This window comes from Bos indicus x Bos taurus, chromosome 2 (assembly GCF_003369695.1).
Source record: "Bos indicus x Bos taurus breed Angus x Brahman F1 hybrid chromosome 2, Bos_hybrid_MaternalHap_v2.0, whole genome shotgun sequence".
Taxonomy (NCBI): domain Eukaryota; kingdom Metazoa; phylum Chordata; class Mammalia; order Artiodactyla; family Bovidae; genus Bos; species Bos indicus x Bos taurus.
This window is the reverse complement of record NC_040077.1, coordinates 128,195,647-128,216,197: the sequence shown is the minus strand read 5'-3', so window position 1 is coordinate 128,216,197 and position 20,551 is coordinate 128,195,647. Positions and strand designations below refer to the sequence as shown.

Below are 20,551 nucleotides of genomic sequence, written 5' to 3'. Positions count from 1 at the left end.
ACACCATAAATCCTCCTTAATCTGATGCCTGCTGTCTGACAGGCCAGAGCTTTTTGTTGGCTTTGCAAACCTGTTTCTGTTTTAATGGGAATGAAACCCCAAAAGGCCAGGCCCCAAAGATACTCTTTTTTTTTTTTTTTCTTTCCCAGAGGGCCTCATTTTTCCAGCTTGTGGTTGGCCAGGGAGGCACTGGCTGGGGCAGCTGAAGGTGGTGTCTGGGCAAGGAGACCTTCCCCAACACCCTGAACTGCCAGAGAGTGGGTGAAATAGCCCTAAAGCAAACCCACAGCAGCTCTGTGGCTCAGCTAAACACTGAGCAAGCACAGCCTCCTCCAGGCCGGCTGTGCTGACAGGGTGAACCATGCAGAAAAGCCAGGTGGTTCTAAGATGTTAGGATGGGGAAGGAAAATGAATGGGAAAGCACAGCTACCTTTTACTGAAGACCCACTACGTGGCAGGCATCCTGTCAGGCACGCTGCATTTGCTAGCTTACTGCATTGATTTAACAACCCTGAAAAGTGGGTGCTAGTAACAATCTCCTCATTTCCCATAAGGAAATAGTCTCCCAGAGGTCAGGTGACGTGCCAAGGTTACTAGCAGTGACAGAGCTGAGGCTCCAAACTCGAGCTCTCTCCACTCTGCTGTGTTACCCTCGTCTCTTCACACTGCGTCAGCCCGGCTTGGCACCAGGCCCAGGAAGCTGGGTTCACGAGAGGCCATTAACGCCACTAGAATATATAGAGACTCCAGAGCTTTGGGTTGGACGGTACCTTAAGGGGTCAGCTCCCCACCCAGTGCCCAGACTCTGTCCTCAGTAACTCTGCCAAGCGGATGCCCACTCCTGACTGTATGCATCAAGGATGAGGGGGCTCATTGCCTGTGGGGCAGCCAGACAAAGCAATTGTCTGTACAATATATAGTTGGAAAGTTCCTAAATTCTTGCTTAGACTGACTCAAGACCTTCCTGAGAGCGTCTAGCCACATTGCCATTACAGTAAGTAGTCTGAGAACTTTTCTTGCCTGGAGCAACCTCTGTCAGGGCAGAGACCAGCTGAGGAGCCGAATCGGCTCCTCTTCTTTAGGGAAGAGAGGAAAGGCCCAGAGAGTAGGACCTGAGCCTTGAGCCTGTGGCCTGCGCTTCCCAGCGGCTCCATGGCAGCCAGCGGTCCTAACCAGCGCCATCTGACCTCACTCACCCCAGGGATGGCGCTGGGCTGAGACCTTGACCTAACCGTCTCAGTTCCTGTTCAGAAGCACCCGTGTGTACATTCCCATCATGACCCATTTTACAAAGGAGGAAACTGAGGCTCAGCGAAGTTAGGGACTTGTTCAGAGTTCTGCAACCCCAGGTGGTGGAGCTAGGACCAGACCAGTTTTGTCTGCCCCACAGGAAGCGTCAGAGGCCTGGGGACACAGGGCCGATTGGCTGGGTGAGCTCAGCCAGGCTGCTGAGGCCTCTGAGCTGCAGTGTCCTCTCTGGTGGACTAAGCTCCAATGTGCTGGGATGTGATGGGGGCAGGAAAGCTGGGCTCCAGGCTAGGCCTTGGGCACACACCTTATCTTCTCCAAGCTCAGCATACTCACCCATCAAATGGGGTAAATAATTCCTGCTAAGAAGGGTAAGTGGGTCACCTCCTCACCCCTCACAGCAAGACCAGAGCATCCTCATGACTCCACTTCTGAAATAATGACCATTTATCAAGTACTGACATCTATTTAGTACATAGAGGAGCTGTCCTAAGTGTTATACGCAGACCGGTTCATTTAATTCTTTCAGTGACACTATGAGCTAGGCCTATTTCCACCTCCAGGATTGGTTTGCACAACTGGTCAGCCCGCCGGTGAGTAGGGAGCCCTCAGCGCTGGAACAATCTGGATGTCTGACCATGGCAAGGATTGAGGGGAAATGGTGGATGCCCTTTGGGATAGTTTGCAAGCACTAATTATGCTATTTGTCAACAGTTTGTTGTGATGTGGGAAAACTTATAATATACAATTATAAGTAAAGCCGTCTATGCGAGATATAAAAATACCTGTACACATGACCAAAAGGCAGGAAGGAATACACTCAGATACTAGTAGTGTTTATCTCTGGGGCACAGGATTATGGATGATTATCGTTTTCTTCATTGTATTTTTCTACAATCTGGGTATATATTTTATGATCGGGAAATTAAAAGCCATCATGTAAAAGACTGCTGTAAATTTAGTTTTTGGCAGCAGACATTGAATCTCCTGCCTTTCTCTTCCAGATCTCTGAGAAGTATGGGTTCCCTGAAGAGAATATTTACAAAGTCTACAAGAAATGCAAGCGAGGGTAAGTGCCCAGCACAGCTCTAGCTCCTCACCACCCCCCTCCCCCAACCCTGCACCTTTCCCTCTAAAGCGTTGGCTCAGGGAGCTCCCAGAAGGTCCACTCTGCCTGGCAGAGGCCTGCGGCTCAGGGTTGAGCTGTGCTTGTACTTGGCTTTGCGGAGAGGTAGAGGCGAGGTGGAGCTGGGGTGGAGAACCTTGGCAGTCAGGCCGAGGCCTCCTGCAGAGACCAGACTCTGGTCACTGTTGGGAAGGAGAGGAGTGAGAGACAGTAGAGAGGGCAGCGCAGGGTGTCAGCAACCCAGGCATTTGACCATGATGGTGATGATGATTGTGGCTGTCATTCACTTGACCACCTGCCCGCCGTGTGCCAGATTCTGGGTTGTTTCTCTCATTTCACCCTCGCAGCCACACCATGAGGTAGATACCATTCCACATTTTTCACAGACAGAGAATTGAGGCTCGGAGGCGCCAAGCGGCGTAGAGAGGGCAGGAGCGGTGAATAAAGGCACAGAGGCGGGAGGCCCAGCAGGGCTGCTCCCAGGGAGGAGATGCAGGCGACGAGTCTCCCAGGAAGGAGATGCAGGCGACGAGTCTGGGACAGGAGCTGTGACTGGACTTCGTGTTGAGGGCACCCAGCCAGGGAGGCTCCACAGGCTTCCTCCACCTGCAAGTCTGGATGAAGCTGTACCTTTCAGGGAGGCCAGGCAATGCCTGCCATGTCCCATGGGCTCCGGGGCATTAGGGCTAGGGATCACGGTAGCCTTGCTCTCTGCCCAGGAGACCCCTCCTCAGCAGGGGTGGTTTAAGGGGGTGGAGTTGGAGGTCCACATGGTGACCACCTTCCGAGGCTTCCACTCAGCTTCGGAGCCGGTGAGCCTGGCCTCTGCAGCCCTTGCTGCCTCAGTCATTTTGCCAGCCCAGCAAGGGAACCCCTGTGTGGTGAGGAACAGTGACTGCCACTCCCTGCTGAGAGGCCCCCGGACCAGGGCCCTGGGAACCAGCTCCCCCATCCTCACCCACAGCTCCGGACACCCTATGGCTCATTTCTGCTACTCTTCTTGGCTGTCCCTGGAAGGTGCTCGGGCTTTGCCCCATGGCGCTTGTCTGTGGCTCTCCTTTTGGAGGACTGCAAACTGAGGCAGGTTTTGTACTCAAGCTGAGGCCCCAATCCAGTTGGCCCGGGGGCCACCTCCTTCCTTCCCTCATTCCGCGCCCACCCCCCACCATCCCCTCCCCTTTGGCTCCCACCCAGCCTCCCTCCCAGAGAACGGCTGGGGCGGAGGGAGGTGGGCAGCCCTGCAGCCCCTGGGAAAGGATCCTTTGGTTTTGGTTGTATGTGTGTCTAGGGTTCTTTGTGTGTGTGTTTTTTTTTCCTTCCGAGTTTCGGTTTCAAACTGGGAACTGGAGCTCACACGCTCTCCGGAGCAGAATCCACCTCATTGCGGAGGGCAGGCTCTGCTGTGCCCAGACAGGCCCAGCCCTTTTCCCCTTTGGTGCCAGTGCCCACACCCCCTGGCTGCCACCCCACCTGCCGCCACTGGCCTCTCTTCCAGATCCCACTTCAGGCTGGGTGGATGGGCTGGGAAATGCCTTTCTTCCGGTTCAGGCTGGGGGGGTATACACACAGAGATGCCCCACAGCCCCAGTGGCTGAGTTGCATAGTCTTTCCCTTAAGCCCCAACCAGACATGTCAACCATAATTATAGTAACTTCCATTTGTGGAGCACTTCCTGCTTGCCAGGCACTGGGTTGCTGCTAAGTCACTTCAGTCGTGTCCGACTCTGTGCAACCTCATAGACGGCAGCCCACCAGGCTCCTCTGTCCCTGGGATTCTCCAGGCAAGAACGCTGAAGTGGGTTGCCATTTCCTTCTCCAATGCATGAAAATGAAAAGTGAAAGTGAAGTCACTCAGTCGTGTCGGACTCTTCGCAACCCCATGGATTGCAGCCCACCAGGCTCCTCCGTCCCTGGGATTTTCCAGGCAAGAGTACTGGAGTAGGGTACCATTGCCTTCTCCAAGGCACTGGGTTAAGGAACCCCAAGCCTTGTCTCATTGACCCTTAGAATTTGCTGTTTCTACAAATGAGGAAACGGGTTCAGAGGAGCCCCTGGGTGATAGAGTGAGTACCTGGCAGGAATCCTGGCCTGTCTAAAACCCATGCATGCACCCACTATTTTATCTTGCCTCCTGCGTGTTCCTCTAACCGCTAAGCAACGTGCAAATAAAGCTTGTGGCCAGGCCAGCGCATTTATTTTCCCAGCCCCATAGCTCAGGGCATCACCCAGTGGCCCTTCAGAAGCACCCACACCCCATACACGCCCCAACCATGAAAACCCCAGGCCTAGGATTGTCTGAGATGCCTAAATGAGAAGACTCCCCCCAAAAGTCTGTCAGGAGAGCAGAGGCCAGGCTCATTAGCTGCCTCCCTCATCTTTGGAGCAGGCTATTGCCATCACTGGCCTCTTTTATTTTCATAGAACCTTCCAGAAAGTCCTTTGGACAACGGTAGATACCATCAGCTTTACAGGCACCACTGAGTGCTTGAAAGATTAACAAGTACCTTGTTTTTGCTGGCAGCTGGCCAGGGGTTCTCTGTGAACCAGGACAGAAGACAGCCTGAAGCTGGCAAGTGACAGGAAGCCCACATTCTGAGACAAGTCCCTGCCTCTAGGGCCCGGCTGTCACTGACCCCTGAGGGGAAGAGGTCTGGGGGCCTGTCTGGGATCCCTTGTGTGCGGGAGTGCGCTCTGGGCCTGCTGGGAGGCCCTGCCTGAGAGGTGGGTGCACACAGGGCCCTTGGCCAGTGCCCGGCGCCTAGAAGCGCTCGATAAATGCCACCATCAGAAGCTAACAAAAAGCCCCGACGCTGACAGAGCGCTCACACTTCCAGCCCCTGGTCCCCTCTGGTCTGTCTGCCGCCTGCATCCTCCAGACCACAATCCCTCTGTGAAGTGAAGGCACTGCACTCAGGACCCAAGGAAGCCAGACCTTAGAATTAGATGCTGGCAGTCAGCACCCAGGCCTCGGAGCCTGAGCCCAGACCTCCTTCCAGAGAGCAGCAGCTGCTCAAAGCTGCTGTAGAAACAGCTGGACACAGGCCACAGGCTTCAGCTTCCCTGTCTCCATTGCCTCTCCTGATCCAGGGGATTCAGGGAGGACAAGGTCACGCCTCTCCTGGGATCCCTGGGAAGCAGACAGCTGGCTACTGCCAAGAGGAGGACCATGGGCGTCTCAGCCCCACTCCTGCCCAGCGCAGATCATCTTGCCTGATCTTGAACTCTCCCCCAGCCCTGGATTTTACCTTCCTTTTATATGCCCCTTCCTAGCTTGTATTTGTAGGGTTTTGTTATTTTTCTTAAAAAAAACGACGCAGTGGAATGAGACAAAAGTCCAGATTCCAGTTCTGCCATTTCTTAGCTGTGCGACACCAGGCAAATGAGTGCTCAGCTTCCCCATCTGTGAACTGGAGTAATACGATTATCAGGATTCATTCTCCCAGGCCCTGCTAGATTTGAAACTTCTAGAGGGATCTCTGTGTTTGGAACAAGGCCTTGTACTTGGCAAGACCTCAGCAGATGCTGGTGAAGTGAATGAGGGGAAACACCCACCCCCATCACAAAAAGGAAGCTGCCTTGCACAGGTCAGGTCACAGCCTGGCGGATCCTTCACAGGGGAGGCGGCTCCCAGAGGGATGCCCTTGGCTACACTGTGGCCTTGACCCTGGCAGAGGGCCACAGCCCCAGAGGCTCTGTCCCTCTCAGGTCGGCCCAGGTCCTTGTCTGAAGAATGTGAGGGGGAGAGGGCCATGCCCCTCAAATCCACGATGGCATCCCTGAGATGTCAGCTTCCGGGGGTGGAACTGGGGGGCCCCTTGTGGCACTGGCTTGGGGATCAGGCAGGCACCCCAGGGCGACATGTCACAGCCTCCTGTTGAACCCACCCCTCAGGGGCCCACCTGCACTTGAGCTCACACTCCACATCCAAGTGCACAGCCTGGCCTGGTAACTAGGAGCGCTCTGTCTTCCCCACATCTGTGTGTTATTTGCTCACATACAGTGCGTGTGGACACTTGTGAAGAGAGGCAGTCTGGTGCAGTAGGCAGGGGGTGGCCGCCCGCAGGTCCGAGTTTGAGTTGGGCTCGTCCCCTGGGGAATTGTGTCCCCTCCAGTAAAGAGGGGCAGTGAATGCCCCCCGTGAGGGCTGTTTTGAGGTCGGAGAGCAAGTCCAAGAGGCGCCGGAAGTGCTGGGGCCCCCACAGGTGGTCACCATGTCTGTCACCTTTCACTCAGAGGCCCTGTCAGGGAAGAGGCCTTTCACCCTCTAAGCCCGCCTCTCCTCTCCTCTCCCAGAATCCTGGTCAACATGGACAACAACATCATCCGGCATTACAGCAACCACGTCGCCTTCCTGCTGGACATGGGGGAGCTCGACGGCAAGATTCAGATCATCCTTAAGGAGCTGTGAGGCCTGAGTGTCCACACCCACAGGCCTCTTGACGTGGGCTCCGGGGGTGCGGAGCCAGCTGGGAGGGGCCCCGAGCCATGCACGACCTCTCCTCAGGCCCCAGCACCGCTACTTGAACGTCTTCCCTGAGTGAAAAGGCCCTCGACCCACAGACATCAAGGCCCGGAGATGCCCCGGGAGGTGTCCTGATCTGAAGCCCCACGTCGTGCTTGAATCTACCCTCTGCGCGTCCAGCCAGACGCCGCCGTGTCCATTAACCAGCCCAGCGGCCTGTGTGCTCCTCCTCAGACCTTCTCCCCAGCCCGTCTCCCTCAGGCTGCCCGTGCAGGTTGGAGACACCAGCCCTGTCTCCCCAAGCAGACTTGACCCTTGGACTCATTCTTGACTCTTCCAGTCAACTTCAGACCAATGACTTCTCACCCTTTTGGCCACTGAGTTAACTGTCAAACACTTGATTTTCCAGCGCAAATGACTTTTAAAAAGACAGTGTAGTGGACAGACTCTCCACATAGACTTCACTTCCTCAACACGGGTTGGAAATCAGAGCTGGCTGACTGGAGCAAAGTGGCCCCTGTGTGGAACAACCTCCAATCCCACTCACTGTTGCATACATTTCTTATTTACAGTTTTCACTTATGTTATATATATATATATATATAAGTATATATTGTATATATAAGCAACATTTTATATTTTTCATGGATACATTTTTATCATTTCAAAAAATGTGTATTTCACATTTCTTGGATTATTTTTTTAGCTGTTATTCAGTTATGCATTTTGTATACTCATATGCTATTTAGTAATAAAATTCTCCATATATATTACTTCAAATGTCACACTGGCTCCTCTTATGAGAGTCTTCCAGAAGGAAAGGGTGAAAGGAAACAGGGACTCTCTCCTCCTCTATCCTGTGAGCAGTTTCCTCGGACTTGAAGGATGGTGGTCAATGCTGGGTCCCGGTGAACCAGAGGTGCCCCCCTGCAAGGCCACGGGTCCTGATTCCCAGCATGGGCCCTGTGAGGCCTGTCCTGTCTGGCCCCACAGGCGGACGTCACCACCTCAGGGTCACTGACTCTGGAGGTGAAAGAGGCCTAGGATGCCCTCGCTGAGGACCTCACAGCGGGGCAGCAGACAGAGCCCAGGACAGAGAGTCGTGGACCCAAGCTCTCCACCAACTCGCTTTTCCTGGAGCTGGCTCCTACCTGCTTACAGACTCAATCGTGAGCTCCCCCCAGCTCTGAGGTCAGTGATGTCAGTATGCAGGAGAGAGTGTTTACACCCCAGGACTTGACAGGGGCTACAAATCGGTCTTCATTTTCCCTGGAGAATGGGACAAATCATCCTTCCTTCCTCCCGCCCTTCCTTCCTTCCTTCCTTCTGGCTTACCCACACACTCCGCCTCTAGTCCTCAACTTCTTTGGCTGTAGAACAACAGGCATGTTCTACCTGAGCCATCAGGTAGCTGTCATCTTTAGAGCCCTGGGGCTCACTGGTGGGTCTCAAACCCCCCACAGTGTGGGGCATGGGACAGCAGGCAGTCCTTGGGTGTCCTCCCCAGACTTCATTCACAGCTGCTCTGCTTTTCTTCATGTGCATGATAGATTTCTCATGTTAACTTCTGTCTGAACTAAACAAGTTTGAAAACCATGGATGTCTCTCCAAGGGCCTTCCAGCTCTGACAGCCGATCCAGAGTCCTAATTCCCATTGCCCTGGGGCCAGGACTCAGGTCAGGCCAGGGAGGCCCAGGCCTACCCAGAGAGCTCAGTAATCAAGCTACATCATTGTCCAATGCAATGCTTTTTGAAATTAAGGCAAAAAAAAAAAAAAAAAGACAAAATATCAAAACTTTGAAGGGAGTGTCAGTATTGCAGATGTTTTCCTTTGGCCTCAGATTCCAGCATTGCTTCCCTAGCACTGGTAGGGACCCCGTGAAGCACCCAGACTGCTCAGCCCACTCCAGGCCTCACTGCTGCCATGACATCACCGTGAGGGTGAAAGCGCAGAGTGTGTGGAGTGTCAGCACGCTGACAGGCAGGCCAGAGGTGCTCAGCATCTGTTCCTTTCCTTCTGGAACCACCGGAAGCAGGAAGGTGGTCTTCTCAACCCTGACTGCACCTTGGAATTCATCACCCCGGCAGCTTTTATCCCTGCTGCCCGGATCGCACCCTACAGCAACTATATCAGATTTTCCGGGATTGGGGCCAGACCTCAGTACCTTTAAAGCACCGCCCCCCCAGCCCCAGCCCCGCCGCCGCCGTTACTACAACATGCACTCAAGGTTGAGAACCCCTGCTTTAGAGAGGTTTAGAGCAGTGGTTACCCCGGCCTTGAGCACACATTGTAGTATCAGTGCTTATACAGACCTCGCCACCTCTGAAACTTGACAGGGTCTGGAAGGGACTCAGGCACACAGGGAACCATGGGGACCAGGGCACAGCCTGCTGCCGAGCTCAGGAGTGAGTCCTGGGGCTCCCCATATACGCCCTCCACTCACAGCCTCCAGCAAAGCCTCTGAGGCCCACTGCTCACCCCTCCACATGGAGAGACAAGGCAGTCAGTGCCTTAGGAAGGCTGTTGGGAACTCAAAGAAAGAGAACCCTGGAAGCTTTGAGGAAATGCTGCCCTGCCCTCCGAGAACATCAGGGAGCAAAGGGCAGCTCCTGAGCCCGACAGCGGCCGTTCGGGGCTTGCCTTTCCTTCAGAGTGGAAAAGGCAAGAGGGTGAAGGCAAGTCCTCTCCAAAGAGGGGCCACTGTATAAAGCCGGCTGGTGGCTGATAGAGATGTCATCCTCTGCCTGTGGGGAGCTTCGCGTGGTAGATAATGAGTAAGCAAGCGGAGAAAGGGATGGATGAGGACCTCAGGAGACAGGGGATGACGGAGTAGTGAGGAGATGAGGGGAAGGAGGGAGGGAGGGAGGGGAGGACAAGTAAGCTGACAGGCAGATAGATGAACGCATGCAGGCCCAGATGAAGAGTTCAACAGTTGAGTATATTCATGGAAACTTTGGGCTTCCCCGGGGGCTCAGTCGGTAAAGAACCCGTCTGCAATGCGGGAGACCTGGGTTTGATCCCTGGGTGGGGAAGACCCCCTGGAGGAGGGCATGGCAACCCACTCCAGTATTCCTGCCTGGGGAATCTCATGGACAGAGGAGCCTGGTGGGCTACAGTCCACGGGGCTGCAAAGAGTCAGACAAGACTGAGCGACTCAGCACAGCACTAGGCCTTTGCTACTTTTAAGTGTGGTCCAAGGACCAGCAGCATCCGCATCACCTGGCAGCTTGTTCAAAACACACCTAAAACTAATACAATGTTTTATTTCAATTATATATCAATTTAAGAAAAGATATGTAGGCTCTCGAGCCCCACCCAGGTCTTGGAATAAGATTTCCAAGTGATTTGCATGCACATTAAAATTTGGAAAATACTTTATTAAAATATCAGTGTATCCTAACCCTAACTAGACTCTTTGTAATCACACCAATAACTTTCACAAAGATACCACAGCCCAAACCCTACCTCAAGTCAGTTAAATCAGAACTGTGAGGCTCAGGCCTGGGCGGTATGACTCTTGAATAGCTCCCGAAGTGATCCTACCATACAGCTGGGGCCTGGGGACCCTGGGGCTGGACGGAGCCGTGAGCAGCCTACGAAATCTTCAGAGAGGCTGGGTACCACCCAGACACACCCTCAGAGCTCAGGGTCTCAGCTCCAGCCCTGTCTTCTATGGAACACAGATTCTGCCTGGCCAAGAGCAGCCCTGACGGTGGCCCTGCCACTCTCCTCCCAGGGTGTCCGCCTTCCTCATCCCACTGGAAGGAGTTTCTACAGAGACAGTCCTCATCTGCACCCGGTGTATGGCCCAGGTGTCCCCGAGGGGAGCAGCCTGTCTTCTTCAGCCTCAGGGACCCCAGGCCTGGTGGCTTCCAGCCCAGGGACCAGCTAAGGTCCGCTGGGGTCGGAGGGACCTAAAAGTCAAGGCCTTCAGGTCCGGCGGTATTGTCAAGAGTCAAAGAAAGGTGTGGCTTCAAGTGTCAGCCTTTGGGGTCTTCCAGAATTCCTAGTGCCCAAGTGGACAGCTGATGACTGCAGAAGAGTTTCCTTTTTAGCCTGAATAAAAAATTTTTAATTGAAATAAGGTTGTTAACATCTCCAATCGAGAAGTTTCAGGTTTTAAAATTTCACAGGTTCTCTTGAAGAATCTGCAGATCTGGTGATACGTAGCAGGCCTTTAGAGGGACACCGGGCTGAGCTCCCGGACCTCCTCTCGCCTCACCTGTTTCGCTCCCTGCCTTGCCCACCCAGCCCTGGAAGTGCTTGACCTTAAGCCTCCAAATTCTGCTCCAACCTGACCCCTAGGAGAAGCTAGGGTCAGAGCGGATGCAGCACAAGGTGTCTGCCTTCAGGTCCAGACCCTAGACGCTCCTGGGGCCACACTCCAGACTGCCTCCTGGTCACCCAGAGCAGTGGGCTGCTTGCCAAGAACCTGAGGCTTACAGCAAGGCCAGCTTTTGTGAGAAATGAGAACTCGGTTTAATTGGACACGCTGTTCCATCCTCCTCCTGCCCTCTTCCTCAGCAGCCCTTCCCTGAAAGGAGAAACAGTCAGTGGCCAGTTCCGAGCTAAAAGTCATGGAGCAAAGTCTAAGGAGAGAGTCAAGGGCAAGCGGGGGCACAGGGAGGTATAGGAGAGGGCAAAGGAGGCTTCCACTTACAAGTCAAAGCCATGCGGGTGGCTAGGGAAGGAGGGCCGTGTGGTTAACTCTAGCTCCTCTGGGTTCCTTGAGAATCCCTTTTCCTTGCCAAGGGCGACTGACTTGGCAGGCCCGAAAAGGTTCAGTCAAGGTCATATTCAACTTGAGCTGGAGGTGGGGGGACAGAGACTGGGCCAGGGAAGGGGAAAGCCGGGTGAAAGAACCTACAGGCACCCCTCAGAACCTCTGTGCCCGGGACTCTGGCCCCCGAGGCTCCTGCCTGCACCTGCCCCTTGAGCACAGAGCCGATAAGCGGACGGGTTGGCCTCCCCTGAGGGCGGGTGATGAGCTCACGAGACCACAGCGATGCTGCCACGCTCTTCCTGAGGTGAGACACGAGGCCTGAGCTGGGGGGCAAGGGCCAGGCAACCCCTCCAGGTCCCTGTCACTGTGCCTCTGGGCCTTCCTGGCCCCTAGTATTCCGGGAGGGATGTGGAGGTCAAAGGCCAAAGGATGGGAGGGTGCCGGGGCCACGGCCCCAGGGCCCTGGCTCATCATCAGGCTTCGGGATGGGGCATTGGCTGGCGGCGGCCTCCTCTTGGAGGCCGAGCTTTGCGAGATGCTGGAGACTGAGTGGGGAGGTGTGCAGAGCCGGCCTGGACGGGTGCGAGGGGTAAAGCGACGGGTGGGGGCTCTGTCCACCTCTCGCTTCTGCTCAGGAATCCACGGGGCTCAGTGCAGGGTCGGGGCGGGGTGGGGGGTCTCCACGCTCCAGGGGGCGGCTCAGGACACGGACAAGCATGGAAGTCTGGTTGCAAAAGCAGGCCAGGGGTGAGGGGAGGGGGCGAGGCCGCCCCGTGCCATCGGCTGGCATACACACACGAGATGGGCACTCCCTGCTGCCCCCCTGGGATGCCTGGGTGGGTGGCCGGGGGTCTCCTTGAGCTCGAATGCGGTGACTACAACACTGGGATCCATTTGTTGTCCTCATTGTAGAGAAAGGACTGCTTGCCAGGGAATTCCGGCCTGTACGTGGCTGTGGGGAGAAAGAGAGAGCGTTGAGAAAGAAAAGGCCAGTCCTCAAGACCCTAACACTTGGCATCAGAGAGGGCGGGACCCCCTGATCAGGCCCCCCGCATCTGGCATCGTGGGGAGTCAGGGAAGTAGGGACTGGCCCAAGGTCGTTGGGCTCTGAAACTGGCCCGGGTGGGACTCAAACTCTGGTTTCCCACCTTCTTCAACTCACTAACTTCTTTAACAGAAGAAAATTTGCAAAGGAGTTGTATAAAATTTGAGGGGGGCTGGGGAATGAGGATAGCAATAGTCTGAAAGAAGCTGAGGGTCAGCTTAATGGGGTTTTGCTTTGATTTAGTTCAGAAATTAAAAAAAAAAAAAACCCTGAAAGCCATGACAATAGCAGCCAGGATCACTCAGGGCTTGGGAACCACAGCCTGGGGTGACTGGAAACTCGTACACTGATGCAGATTTGGTTCATGAGGGAGCCGCTGACGGGAAGCTTCCATGGCTGTCTAGGAAGGTCTGCATACACCGGAAGCCAAGAAGGCTGATGTTTGCAAGTGCTTAGGCTGGGGGGGCCCTCAGGGAAGCCCACCTTGGCCTAGGGGAACACAGCAGCAGGAACCAGCCTGCAGCTGCACTCCAGGCACCGGCATGGAGAAGGTGCTCAGAGAAAGCTCCTAGAGGACCGGGCCAAACAGGGGCAGACCAGGAGCCTGCTGTGCCCGGGGTCCTCGCGCTCACCACTCTCACGGCACCTTAGTACACTTGCCGAACTAAGCTGAGTTCTGCCTGGACTGGCCAAATGAGCCCAAGGCCGAACCTCTGCCGTCTTACTGGCTTGATTATCACTATATTTCCAGGAACAAAGCCATGGGAATGACATTCTCCCTGTCCAGTCTACCTTACATTTTACTCACCTGTGTATGTGGAGGGATGGGGATGCTTTTGGGGGCTGGCACTGGACTTAAGTCATCTTTTCCTCCCTAGGGTGGGAGCCTCAGAGATACTCATTGAAAGACTGACTTTCGCAGGCCTGGCAGTCCCCGAAGTCCTGCCCACCAGCCCGCTTGTCAGTCCCCAATGCCATCAACTCTGCCATCGTGGGGGCCGTAAATGGCTAAAGAGCTCCACTGAGAACTACAAGTAGGTGAGGGGGGGCAGTGTAGACCACCCGCTGGAGCAAGTCCCCCGGCTGTCAGCTCTCAGGCAGATCTTGGTGGGGAGGGTAACAGGGTCCCACCACTCAAGCTCACCTGTAAGAGGGAGCGGAACTAGGTGGCTTGAAAGAGCTGCTCAGGTGGAGCCCTGGTTTATTTCAAGACAGACAAGGCATCGAGGGAAGAGAGTCTGGGTCTCAGCCTTGCCGCTTCTCCTCCTCGGGCTGTGACACTTGCTCTCTGGGCCCTCCCCATCTGGGAAGTGACCTCGTCAGATTAGAACCACAGCTTAAACATTTTTAAGAATGTGAACTTTTTAGACAAAAGCTGTGGCTCTTTCCCCCAGAAAATAATGCCTGCGTGCTCCAAATCTGCAGACAATTTCAAGTCACAGACCCACTACAGCCCACCTTTGTGCCTCTTGAACATTCCTGTTGTCGTTGTTTAGTCACTGAGTTGTGTCCAACTCTCGCAACCCCATGGACTATAGCCCACCAGGTGCTCTGTCCATTGGATTTCCCAGGCAAGAATACTGGACTGGGTTGCCACTTCCTTCTCCAAGGGATCTTCCCAACCTAGGGATCGAACCTGCATCTCCTGCATTGGCAGGCAGATTCTTTACCACTGAGCCACCAGGGAAGCCCCTGAATGTTCACAGTTCTCAGTTACAAATCCTTGGCCTGGATCATCAATAAGAGCCCTTTCACCTTAAAAAAAAAAAAAAAAAACCCTTTCATACTCTAAAAGTGTAAGCTGAAAAGTCTTCTCTATCCACTCTAACCCCTGTAAAGTGTTTGGCAAACAGCCTATAAATCAGTGGCATTTGATGGCCCAGGAATGACAAACAATTCCAGATTTAGTTTTTACAATCATTGAAGGCAGTCCTCTGACCTGGGCCGGGCAGGCCTGGCTGGGACGGCCCTGCTGTCCACCGTCCGGTGTTGGACACGAAAGACGCACTGGAGATGAAGTGCTTGCGGGGCCCCGTGTAGTCCACGATCTCGTATTGCCCGGGGCCTGGCAGAGGTGGCTTCGGGGGCAGAGGCAAAGGCTGGGCAGAGAAGTTCAGGATGGGGTTTCTCCTTTAGAAAAGACAAATCGGGAAGATGTCACTAAGTCAGTCTATGGGGGAAGTGGCAGGTTTTAGCTGTAGCGCTGAGCCGTCTGCGAGAGGCCTGGATGCTGCGTAGAAGCCCGGTTTCTGCTTCCAGCTCCACCGCCAGTGGTCTGGGGACCCTGGACTTCAGTCTCCTCGCCTGCACAAGGGCGATCGCAACAGGACCTATCCCATAGGCTTGTTGTCAGGGTTAAAGGAGATGACGCCCTTAACACATGGTGGTCAGGACAGGGCCCAGCACAGAGCGAGAGCTCGGTACACAGTGCTGCTGAGGATGGCCGATGTCATCGAGCTGATCGGAAAGGCAGACAGCATCAAAGCCATGGGCCAGCTCTGATCACGTGATCGTGCCTGGCTGGAGCTCAGAGTAAGGAACTGAGAAAGCTTCCCTTCGGTTACACAGCTGGCTGAGGGAGGGATTAACTTTTCCTTCTAAATCACATGCCCTAGGCCTTGCTTCAGCCCTTCACTTTAAGGCCAAACTGAAACGTGAAAAAAGTACAGCGTGGACGCACAGTGCACATTCAAGGAACATACTTTTTAAACGAGAGCGAGTTTTCTGGAAACCGCTTTTAAATTGCTCCAACTTCACGCTTCCTTCCCTCATCCATTCCTACAGTAAGAAACAAGAAGTGCCAAAGAGCACGTATATTTTAAGACTAACAGCTTTATTGGTCTTTCAATTTACCATCTAATTTTTAAAGGGACTTTTACCCTAGTGCTAAAAATTCTAAAAACACATTTGATCAGAACAAAAGCAGATTTACTGGAGATATAAACTACTACGGACAAGCCCTGCTGGGGTTGGTTTCACTTATCCTTCTAAAATAAATGTAAACGTTTCTAAGTGGGATTAAAAATAACCGACATAATTTGCTGGGCACAGCAAAGACATGAAATAAACTAATATTTTAATAGGAAAAAACAAAAAAAGAACTAAGGCCTCACTTGGGCTTAATGGGAAGAACATCAGTAAACCACTTGTGACGCCTACATGGCCAGGAAACGGGACAGGCACCCGGAATTCCAAGGGTTTGCCTTCCCAAGATTAGAGGTTGCCCTAGCATTGATGTTTCACAAACATATTCGACATTTTTCTGGCAAGGCAGGAGGTAGGAGTGGAAAAATACTGGGTTGGAAATCAAGAGACCTCTGGATAACAATCGCCAACAATTGAGATTTCAGTTGTTTTTAGTTCTGTCTCCCCCTCCTTCAGGAAAGGGAGTCTTGTAAAGCCTGTTATTGAGAGAATAAATTAAAGAGAGATGGAACCTGTACCCGAACCCTCACTCTAATTCACTCTGAGACTGAGTCTCCCTATCTGTAAAATGAGGGGGTTGGACATGACAACCTCTAAGCTGTGACCTCCCTTTGGGCCTTGATTCAAAAAGTCCCACTGGGGCAGGGGATGTGGTTCGACCCCTCCCTGGGGAACTAAGATCCCACATGCCACAGGGCAACTCAGCCCAGGCGTTCCGAAGCCCATGTGCCACAACTAGACAGTCCACAGCTAAAGAGCCAATAAATAAAAAGAAAATAATAAAAAGAGAAAAGCACTCAGGTAATGAGCACAGGTGGGAAAAAAAACAAAATAAAAAACCCAAAGAGGTCCACTGGGTTGCCCAGGAATCCTGAGATTACAGTGAGGATCCCTCTACTCCCCCAGCCATGCCATAGAAGGGCTGCTCACTCCCACCTCGCATTTGCAACTTCTCCTTAGGTCTTTCACCAAAAGGTAGGAGAGGTTTCTCAGAGCCCTGAATGGCCCCAGGAGATGCACCCCAGCTTGACGTCAACCCATCCAAACAGAAGAGGGACTGGGATCCCCAGCGCTGGAATTCTGGTGCCCTTTGGCCAACATCTTCTGAAGAGAGGTGTTCTCAGACTCGGAGAACTATAGGCGACCTAGAGATGTCTCATCCAACCTCCTTCTTTTGCCAAAGAAGTTGGGGCCCAGAGAGAGGAAGTAAGTCACCTGATATGACAGAGCGGGTGGGGAGTCGTGCGGCTTTGCAACCCAAGTCTTGATGCCCTGCCACGTGCAGAGGGCCTCTTGGCAGTGGGGTGTTTTTGACTTTCGGAGTCACATAGGCCTGAGTTGGAACGCCAGTCAGCCAAGTCCCTGGTCCTCTCTGTTCCCCGCTTATAAGGGGTCGGAAGACTGGAGAGAAGCTATGTCAGGACCCTAGCACAGCGCAGTAAAAGGAGTCATTGTTATTACTACCATCCCCTGCAGTACCACTGCCTGCCGCCGGATCCCACACGGACAACAGAGCCTCCGAAAGTGAGGTTAGGGGACCCCTCGCTAGAGTTACCTTGAGGCAGGGTGGACACTCCCATTGCCGGGGGGTGGAAGGGCTGCTGTGGGCAGCCTACTTGAGGCTCACATCTTGGGATGGAGGAACAGCTGGCTTGGATGCTTGTATTTAGAATAAAGGTGGCCATGGGGAAAGGAGGAAAACTACATTGCCTCCTGGAGCTTGGGGGAGAATGGATACGTGTATATATATGGCTGAGTCCCTTTGCTGTTCACCTGAAGCTATCACAACATTGTTTGTGAATTGGCTATCAGTTCAGTTCAGTTCAGTTCAGTCGCTCAGTCGTGTCTGACTCTTTGCAACCCCATGAATCGCAGCACGCCAGGCCTCCCTGTCCATCACCAACTCCCAGAGTTCACTCAGACTCACATCCATCGAGTCAGTGATGCCATCCAGCCATCTCATCCTCTGTCGTCCCCTTCTCCTCCTGCCCCCAATCCCTCCCAGCACCCCAGTACAAAATTAAGTTAAAAAAAAAATTAACTGAAAACAACCATAGCAAGAAGCTAAATTAGTCCATGAAGTTTGAAGATGAAGATAAAAGTCTTAACAAAGTTTGAACTTCCCCCAGATCACACCTCCCACAGGGCCAGGTGACATCCCAGCCTTGCTCACTAATGTCAACACCACCCAGGGCTCATTTTGAGGGAAAAGCTTAGCCCAACCACTTCTACCAGGTCTAACCTGAGGCTGGGCTATGCCACTAGCCATTTTTGGGAAGTATATACATCTTTATATATTAGGAGTTGCCTGTATAGCATATACATTTATGAAAAATAAAAATCACAGATGTGCCTAAAAAAAAAAAATACATTGCCTCCTTTCTTTCCCTCCAGTTTGCATGGAAGAACTGATAATATATAGTGTGATCCACCACTCTCGCCTTATAAATAAAAGCTGGAGTCTAGTTGTTCTGAGCACCTTCAGGAGTTTGATGAGTGTGTGACTGGCATCATGATTCCTCGAAGTTAGAGCTGGAATGGGCCAACCGCCATATGAGGTCACCCCGTGGGTCTGGGTCAACCCGAGCCCAATTCTTTGAGTAGACTGAAGTGTCTACCCTCCTGACCAGCGATGGCCTGCAGGTGGCTGGGCAGGTGGGATCAGTCTCTCACCAGATTCTTGCTGAGAGTGAGTGAGAGCCGTCCTTCTCCCACCCCTCCATCCACTTGTCCAGGAGAGGCTTGACCCCACCAACTCAACTTTTGGATCTCTGGAGAGTGTCAGCCCCATATATGGCTCTGTGCCAACACTGTGGGGAGTCCAGACTGTAGTGGGCTAAGCACAGACCCTGAATGCTCCACTGTTAGTGACAGTCACGACTGCTGATGACTCAAGGCAGGACAGGCTGCACTCAGACAGGCTTGAGTCTGAATCTCCGCCTCCCCATCCACTAGCTATGCATCCTTAGAAAAGTCTCTTAACCTCCCTAAGCTTGAATTTCTTTATCTGTAAAGCAGTAGATAATAATACCTGCCACCCAGGGCTGTTATAAAGATGAATGAGTGCTGTTCAGTTCAGTTCAGTCGCTCAGTCATGTCTGACTCTGAGGCCCCATGGACCACAGCATGCCAGGCCTCCCTGTCCAACACCAACTCTTGCAGCTTGCTCAAATTCATGTCCATCGAGTCGGTGATGCCATCCAACCATCTCATCCTCTGTCATCCCCTTCTCCTCCTGCCTTCAATCTTTCCCAGCATCAGGGTCTTTTCCAATGAGTCAGTTCTTCACATCAGGTGGCCAGAGTATTGGAACTTCTCTATCAGTCCTTCCAATGAATATTTAGGACATTTCCTTTAGGATGGACTGGTTGGATCTCCTTGCTGTCCATGGGACTCTCAAGAGTCTTCTCCAACACCACAGTTCAAAAGCATCAATTCTTCCCTGCTCAGCTTTCCTTATAGTCCAACTCTCATATCCATACATGACTACTGCAAAAACCATATCATTTTTCTAAAACATGAAATGTTAGAATAGATTCCAACTGGGTGAATCCAGAAATCTCCCCTAGAAGAGTTAACATTTGCCCTGGGAAGTCATCAGGACTTCTTTGGGTAGAAAGTGTGGACACACAGCCATGCTCAGCGTGTGCACACTCAGCCGTGTCTGGCTGGCTCTTTGTGACTCCATGGCTTGTAGCCCTCCAGGCTCCTCTGTCCATGGGATTTGCCAGACAAGAACACTGGAGTGGGTTGCCATTTCCTACTCCAGGGGATCTTCCCAATCAAGGGATCGAACCTGCGTCTCTTGTGTCTCCTCAGAAGGGGGCATTTCCTACAGAGGAAAGAGCAGGTGCAAAAGCCTGGAAGTGGGACAAGCCAGGACTGGGCACAGGGAGGCGGAGGCTGGGGCCCTGGACTGCCTTCAAGCCTCCATCCGCCCGTCAATTCTGGGTTGTTCGCTTGGGCTTCTGACCATCCCCCTTACAGACCCTGATGGGAGTGACAGGAAAACTCCTACCCATGGCCTCTCAAAGCCACCTAACTCCCAGCCGCCTCTCAGAAACACCCGGCACAGTACCATCCAACAATTCCACGCCTTGCCCTGCTGGTCCTTTTTCCGGGAGCACCTCCTTTCCCCGGGAGCTCTGACCTCCTCTTCGCTTCTCATCTCCTCCAGGGAAACTCTCCCAGCCACTTCCCTCTCCATTTCCCACCTTCCTTCCCTGGCTCCCCAGAGGAGCATGGGTTTTGGAGTCAGACCTGGCTTCTCTGTTCCACCGCCTGAGTGAGTCTGCATCCTCTGTGAACTCTGTGTAACCATCCTGACCAGTGGGGGAGCTGGAAAACACCAGGCAACGTGAAAGCTCTGAGCACCGTGTGGCTGGCCCCTCAGTACATGGCAGCCATTCTTCTCTGCAAGAAACACACTGGCTTTCCTGCACTTTTGACTTTCCTAGCTCTCTATCAGAGGGGACGGGGCCTTATGAGATCCCCTGGAGGAGGGCACGCCAACCCACTCCAGCATCCTTGCCTGGAGAATCCCATGGACAGAGGAGCCTGGCGGGTTACAGTCCACAGGGTCACAAAGAGTTGGACACGACTGAAGCGACTTAGCACGCACGCCTGGTGTCTTATCCATCTCTGAGGCCCTGGTCCCTATTCCTGAGAACATTTGCCTGACTGCAGAGAAAAGCAGGGGGGTTGAAGCAAGCAGGGGAGCCCAGGCATCTGAACCCCACCTGACAGTTTTACCGTCATCCGGGCTGGTCCTTCTGTGTCACTGTGGGGCTGGGCAAATCGCTGGGGGCAGACTGGCTCGATCCCAGGGCAGCCACAGTGCACTGTGACCAGGGCTTTTATGAGCCTCATCACCAACTGATAAAAGCCAATCTGGTTCTGCCCGGTGGAAAGAAAACATCTATCAAAGGCTCTGAGTTGGCCACAACTGGATTAAGTTGTGTTTGCAGCTTCCAGTGTGAGCTATTTGCAAATCACCCTGAGAATAATGAATGTCTCCCAGAA

The 20,551-nt window shown here is 53.2% G+C and overlaps 2 protein-coding genes across 8 annotated transcripts in view; one reads left to right on the top strand and one right to left on the bottom strand.

Annotated features, from left to right (window-relative positions):
• The window catches only part of GRHL3 (grainyhead like transcription factor 3), a 38,700-nt gene extending 28,603 nt beyond the window's left edge, over nucleotides 1–10,097 (top strand). Inside the window, exons 15-16 of the mRNA XM_027520282.1 lie at nucleotides 2,253–2,317; nucleotides 6,667–10,097. Coding sequence (XP_027376083.1) covers nucleotides 2,253–2,317; nucleotides 6,667–6,781 — 180 coding nt within the window. The 3' untranslated portion in view covers nucleotides 6,782–10,097. The remainder of the gene's footprint in view (nucleotides 1–2,252; nucleotides 2,318–6,666) is intronic.
• Nucleotides 10,098–10,192: 95 nt separating this feature from the next.
• The window catches only part of STPG1 (sperm tail PG-rich repeat containing 1), a 63,794-nt gene continuing 53,435 nt past the window's right edge, over nucleotides 10,193–20,551 (bottom strand). For all 7 annotated transcript variants that reach the window (XM_027520315.1, XM_027520331.1, XM_027520336.1 and 4 more), the window contains 2 exons: nucleotides 14,544–14,734; nucleotides 10,193–12,511 (listed from right to left, as the gene is read on the bottom strand). In XM_027520315.1, coding sequence (XP_027376116.1) covers nucleotides 12,435–12,511; nucleotides 14,544–14,734 — 268 coding nt within the window. In that variant the 3' untranslated portion in view covers nucleotides 10,193–12,434. The remainder of the gene's footprint in view (nucleotides 12,512–14,543; nucleotides 14,735–20,551) is intronic.